The sequence below is a fragment of the Aquarana catesbeiana genome, linkage group LG11 (assembly GCF_042186555.1).
Source record: "Aquarana catesbeiana isolate 2022-GZ linkage group LG11, ASM4218655v1, whole genome shotgun sequence".
Lineage (NCBI taxonomy): Eukaryota > Metazoa > Chordata > Amphibia > Anura > Ranidae > Aquarana > Aquarana catesbeiana.
Window position 1 is genome coordinate 179,385,153 of NC_133334.1, and position 6,338 is coordinate 179,391,490.

Below are 6,338 nucleotides of genomic sequence, written 5' to 3' on the forward strand. Positions count from 1 at the left end.
TGGGCCCCCAGAGGAAGACAAATAGAAGATATGCAGAATTTTTTTTTTTTTTTTCCTTTATTTCAATAAGTATTAACAGAGTATATCTTACATGTTTTTTTTTTTTTTTTATACACAGATCATAGTAATGAGAGCACATATCAGTGTGTGTGTGTATATATATATATATATATATATATATATATATATATATATATATATATATATATATATATATATATATATATATATATAGGGCCCCTATAGGTGTAGGCCTATTGGGGCCCTAAATAATATACACACACTGATATGTGCTCTCATTACTATGATCTGATTGTTGTGTTTTAATCAGTGTGGTGTGCCATTAATCTACAGTTTAAAGCATATAATATTTTTAATTTTTTTCCCTTCACAGGCTTTGCATTTGGTTTCGGTCACTTGCATTGCAGACCCACTCTATCAGACTCCCCGACTAGTGAGTATTATTTAAGACTGTACTGCTGTTTGAAACGTTGCGGGTCCATATAGCATATAATATACCTTTTATCTATGTATCCTTTTAATCTTTCTAAAATTATTTCTTTCACAGGCTTTGCATATGGTTTCGGTCAGTTGCATTGCAGTCCCGATCTATCAGACTCCCCGACTAGTGAGTATCATTTGATTACTGTCATGCTCTTTGCAACGTGGATGGTCCATATAGCATTTAATATACCTTTTTTATCTATGCATCTTCCCTTTTTTGTTGTTTTTTTTTATTTACAGGCTTTGCATTTGGTTTCGGTCAGTTGCATTGCAGTCCCGATCTATCAGACTCCCCGACTAGTGAGTATCATTTGATTACTGTCATGCTCTTTGCAACGTGGATGGTCCATATAGCATTTAATATACCTTTTTTATCTATGCATCTTCCCTTTTTTGTTATTTTTTTTTATTTACAGGCTTTGCATTTGGTTTCGGTCAGTTGCATTGCAGTCCCGATCTATCAGACTCCCCGACTAGTGAGTATCATTTGATTACTGTCATGCTCTTTGCAACGTGGATGGTCCATATAGCATTTAATATACCTTTTTTATCTATGCATCTTCCCTTTTTTGTTATTTTTTTTATTTACAGGCTTTGCATTTGGTTTCGGTCTGTTGCATTGCAGTCCCGATCTATCAGACTCCAGCAACTAGTGAGTAATATCAGAATTAGTTTAATTTCTGAGGCGTGTATCATTTTTTTTATAAAGACCATTTTTAATAATGATAATTTATTATAGACTTAGTTTATTTACCAGCTGTTAAATGTTCTGTATATTTCCAATTTAGTGGCTGGAAAACATACTTGGCATTTGTTTTTTATTAAGATCTTACCAAAATGTGTGCACAGGTTGTAATGTTTAACGTTATGTAATAGTGCTCTGCTATATTTTCAGGTATGGAGAACAAGTGGCAAGAGGTATATAATTACCTCGCTCAGGGAACGTACCCATCAGCGTATTCAAAAAATGAACAACGCGTTCTCGTTCTTCGGAGGTATGCCTCCAAATTTTCAATAAATGGTGAGTGTCATAAACGATAATGCACGACAACAGATTGTAGGATCGCTCTTTCAGAAATGCATCTTTTAATGTCAATTTTGTTTTATAGAAGGAAAGCTCTTGTATGGCAATAAAATAGCCATTCAAAGTAAAGATGAGGCAAAGAGCATATTTCATCAATTTCACGCTTCCCCTATTGGCGGTCATACTGGCATTCTAAAAACGCGCTCTGCAGTGTGCTCCAGATTTTACTGGAACGCAATGACTGTACACATTGAGAAATGGGTATGCAATCTACTAAATTTGTTGTATTTATATACACATACACAAAAGCTGTACACATTTTTACAATTTGTTTTTCTTGAAGGTACAGGAATGTGAGCAGTGTCAGAAGGTGGGAAAACCATTGAAAGCAAGCCAACCATTGCAGTTTATTAAGGTAATTGTTGTTAAAGCTGTGTTATTTTTTAAACATAATAGATATGATGAGCGTCAACATGTATCATTCATTCATTTACAAAGAAATTATTCCATCCCATTAGGTGTCAAATGTGTGGGAACTCGTTGGCATCGACCTAACGGGACCTCTACCCAAAACTGTTAATGGAAATATATATATCCTCACGGCGACTGATTATTTTTCTAAGTGGGTGGAGGCGTTCCCACTAAAAACGAAAAGTGCTGCTGAAGTGGGACAAAACCTTTGCTCTATGATATATAGACACGGATGTCCCAAAAGAATCCTGTCTGACCAAGGCAGAGAGTTTGTGAATCAAGTAGGTGTACTTCAAAAATAGCATAGTAGTAGAAATGATATAAGAGTTATGTTGCTACCTTCATTTTGTTTTAAACATGCTTCTTTTTACAGCTCAACAATGGGCTTTGTACGCTTCTGGGAATAGAAAGGAGTGTGACAGCAGCATACCATCCCCAAACAAATGGGCTTGATGAGAAAACTAACGACAACATAAAGCGGCAAGTTTAATTAGTATTTGGATTTACGTTTTATTACTGCATTCTGTTTCTTCCAATCAATTTGTGTTTGCATTCCACTGCTATTGCAAGTGGTTAAGCATAGAACATACTTCTCTTGAGTATGGGGCTCGTTGCATGAATGAATGTTTACTAGAGAGCTGTAAATGTGGTGTTAAGTAAACTTTTTTTTTTTTTTTTTTTTTTAAATCTCTTTTTTTGTTTCACTCTAGAGCTCTAATGAAAGTGGTCAACGATAAGCAGGATGATTGGGATATGTATTTGGAACCTACATTATTTTCTTTGCGTTCAAAAATACAAACCACCACAAAATTTTCGCCATTTCAATTGATGTATGGAAGGGAGGCAGTTTTCCCCGCCGAAGTTCCTGTTGAAATGCCGGTTAGTTATTGTACAACTGTGCAATTCTGTGCTCACATATGCAAACTTATCAATTTCTGTGGGGTAGAGGTGATTTAAGGCTGCATGGCTTATGTATAATTTTATAGGCTGTTCTCTTTCTAGACTTACAAAGTCAATATAGCTCTTGTGTGTGGTTTTTTTTTTTTTTTTTTTGGTAAATCGCTTAATTAAAATATATAGAAATTTCTTTTTGGTTTAGCTTTTACAGATCATTCTCCCGGATGAGACTAGTTATGTTTCTTTCATGGAGGAGAAGAAAGCTGCAATGGAGATAGTGAAAGCAGCCACAAAGGAAAATATTGCCAAGTCCCAGAACAGACAGAAGGAAGCCCATGATAAAAAAATACAGAAAAAGTATAAAAGCACAATTTATACTGTTGGGCAAAAGGTGATGGTGTTTAACATGAGGAAAAAAGGCAGGAAAGGTGGAAGGATAGAACCAGACTTCAACAGCCCTTGCACAATAGAGGCAATATCAGGGAAGCTTGTCACATTATTGAATGATGCTGGAGTTCCTCTAAAAAACAAATATAATGTTGACCACCTAAAGCCTTTCCTGACGACAAAAAATGAGGACAAGGAAGGTGATGATCAATCTATGAAGACGCCAAAAGGACACAGCAGTTCTAATACCGCTCAACAGAGACCTTCTGTCAAAAGTGATGCTGCAGAAGTACCGAAGGATAACATGATGATCACTATTCAGGTACAAGTGAACTCGATATCTGCATAAGATATATACAAAGATATCATTTTATGGTTATGTTTTCCCAACATTTTGTCACTCTGTTTAACCTCCATGCAGTTATAAAAATTTTTTAATGGTTTATACATGTAATTGAATGGGAATGTTGAATTTTAAGCCCTCAATAGATACTTCATGGAAAGTCGAGCACACCATAGAAGAGAGAGGTAGTTTTATAAAGTTTGACCCCGTTGGTCATATGTTTGGCCATGCCCTGTTGGTATGGCCTTTTTTATTTGTGTGTAAAGTTGCCACTGTTTGGCATAGTTTTACTCCATTCTTTTGCTACTTGGACCTCTTTGGTGAATATTGGCATTGCCCTGTTGGTATTGCCTTTGCCATCATTTGCCCATTCCCGCATTTCCTAAAAATGTGTCATTACTTTTTATCCAGTCCTTAAAGATTTGCTAATCATGCTCATTTTTTACCATTGCCTACCCAGTTCAAGTGTTATGGCAGAGAGAAGACGAGACATCACAGGTAGTTGTTGTAGGGCCTTATCCGCTGTTTGTCTCCTCATTTAAAACGCTGCGTGCAACAAAGTGGCTGGTAGATGAGGTAAGAGACTACTTCAGAACAGTTGAAAATATATTCAAGCCAAATGTGTTCTTATTGTGAAATTCTTTTTGTTCAAATACAGGTAATTGACTCCTACCTACATCTCATTATTAAAAAACAGCAGGCAAGTGTGACTTCAGTGAACTATGTGTGCTTGTGTTGTCTTTATTGTTCAGCATGATAAATTTACATTTGATTTTACACAGGAATCAGTTCGTCAAATTTGTGCAGTTGTTGCCAAAGCATTGTTTGATGGGCAAATACAGAAACTTGGAAAGGTGGGTTACTTATTGCGGTTACAGCTATATGTAAGAAATGTATCACATTGATTACTAACTTCATTTAAACACTTTTGCGCAGAATATGTATCCAGAGGACATTTGGGTGTGTCCCGTTAACGTTGGACAGCACTGGATTTTAGTGGTATTTATTCTAAGTTTACCTTTCTTTACTCATGTTATTGGACTATATTATTTCATTCTGTCATGTATGTAGGTTTGCCACCTTATCTTGAAAGGAAATTCAGAATAACTAAGCAAAAGTCATAAAATGTAGACATCTAAATTCATATCAAACTTTGGTTACATCTTCATCCTAACAATGGACACAATTTGAAACCACAAATGTCTTGGTGAATCCTTGACAGGTTTCAAACTTATGTGTATATCGATATTCAACTCTAACACAATGACCTTGCAGAGTGCATCTGCTCTTTGGAGGCCTAATTGTGAATGTGAATTGTGTTTACCAAAAAATTAAAAATGTCTTTTAGATTTTCAACATGACACAGAAGGCCATGTTTGTCATAGACCCAATGGGAGCTGAACTTGCATATGCAGCCACATTGTACAATAACTGGGGGTAAGTGTGCCTCTTGAAAAAGTTATTTGATTAAACAATATAAAAAACAATATGTGCACAATTATATATATATTTTTTTTTTCTAATAGTTTGTTCCTGCGGATGGTCACTCGCAAAGATCAGATTGTCCAATGGAAAATGTATGTTCTCAACCACAGCAAACAGGACAGCAGTAGCTGTGGAGTTCTTATTTTGATGGTAATTATTTCGTTTTGACATTATATTTATTTCAGTCAATAATTAAATGTTAAAGTGTTAATATTGTGAAAGTGAAACTATTGCTTTTAGGAACTTTTCATGTTTTACAGTTTGCAAAAGAGTACCTAGAAAGTAGAAGTATAAATAATGTTAAAACCTCACCCGAAGCAATTTTGGATGCACGACTCCAAATAGCATGCACCCTACTGGAGTATAAAGGTCAGTCATATCAGTAACTGCATGAAACCTTTGTTAGTCTAAATGAATATGCCAAAAAAATCAACATTGAATCTATCACGTTGTCTAAAATGTATTTATTTCTAAATGATTGCCAGACATTTTAAGATGTTGTGAAACCGGTTTACCAAATTCACATATTTATTTTAGATCATCATGGCTGAGCAAGTGCGGGAAGTTGGATAACTGATCAAGGAACCAAGAAAAGATGAAATCTGAAACCCTAAGTTGAGTAACTGTTCTGTCTAATTAATGCGTACATATTGTACATACTTAAATTTATTGGCATATTTTTGGAAGGTATGGCTTGGGTTGCATGTGCAGGTTTTCCTGTTTAGTAAAGCACTGATACAAGTAAAAATCTCAACAGAAGAAGCCCGGTTTTCTGTGGCGATTTGTTGCTTGTGCTGGTGGAAGATGCTGCGTACACTGTTTAGGAAGAGTTATGCCCTGTACACACAATAGTATTTTCCGATGGAAAATGTGTGATAGGACCTTGTTGTGGGAAATTCCGACCATGTGTGGGCTCCATCACACATTTTCCATTGGAATTTCCGACACACAAACTTTGAGAGCTTGCTCTAAAATTTTGTAAACAGAAAATTCGTTGTCGGAAATCCTGATCGTGTGTACACAAATCCGACGCACAAAGTGCCACGCATGCTCATAATAAATGAAGAGAGGAAAGCTATTGGCTACTGCACCGTTTATAGTCCCGACCTACGTGTTTTACGTCACTGCATTCAGAACGATCAGATTTTCAGACAACTTTGTGTAATCCGTGTGTATGCAAGACAAGTTTGAGCCAACATCCGTTGGAAAAAATCCTAGGATTTAGTT

The 6,338-nt window shown here is 35.8% G+C and overlaps 1 protein-coding gene and 1 long non-coding RNA gene across 3 annotated transcripts; both read left to right on the forward strand.

The window, feature by feature from the left end:
• Window positions 1-2,713: 2,713 nt before the first annotated feature.
• Window positions 2,714-4,327, forward strand: LOC141112348 (uncharacterized). 2 transcript variants are annotated; one of them, XR_012236579.1, is made up of 4 exons: window positions 2,714-2,878; window positions 3,099-3,605; window positions 4,087-4,202; window positions 4,285-4,327. XR_012236579.1 is itself a non-coding variant. In XM_073605069.1 (3 exons), the coding sequence occupies exons 1-3, from the start codon at window positions 2,717-2,719 to the stop codon at window positions 4,126-4,128; spliced, it is 711 nt and encodes a 236-aa protein (XP_073461170.1). In that variant the 5' UTR covers window positions 2,714-2,716; the 3' UTR covers window positions 4,129-4,237. The 2 variants fall into 2 exon arrangements, 1 of the variants encoding a protein (XP_073461170.1); XM_073605069.1 differs by lacking the exon at window positions 4,285-4,327 and having other exon boundaries at window positions 4,087-4,237.
• Window positions 4,328-4,405: 78 nt separating this feature from the next.
• On the forward strand, window positions 4,406-5,261 carry LOC141112349 (uncharacterized). The gene is made up of 4 exons (XR_012236580.1): window positions 4,406-4,480; window positions 4,563-4,625; window positions 4,975-5,063; window positions 5,153-5,261. It is a non-coding gene; the product is annotated as an uncharacterized lncRNA (long non-coding RNA).
• Window positions 5,262-6,338: the final 1,077 nt, after the last annotated feature.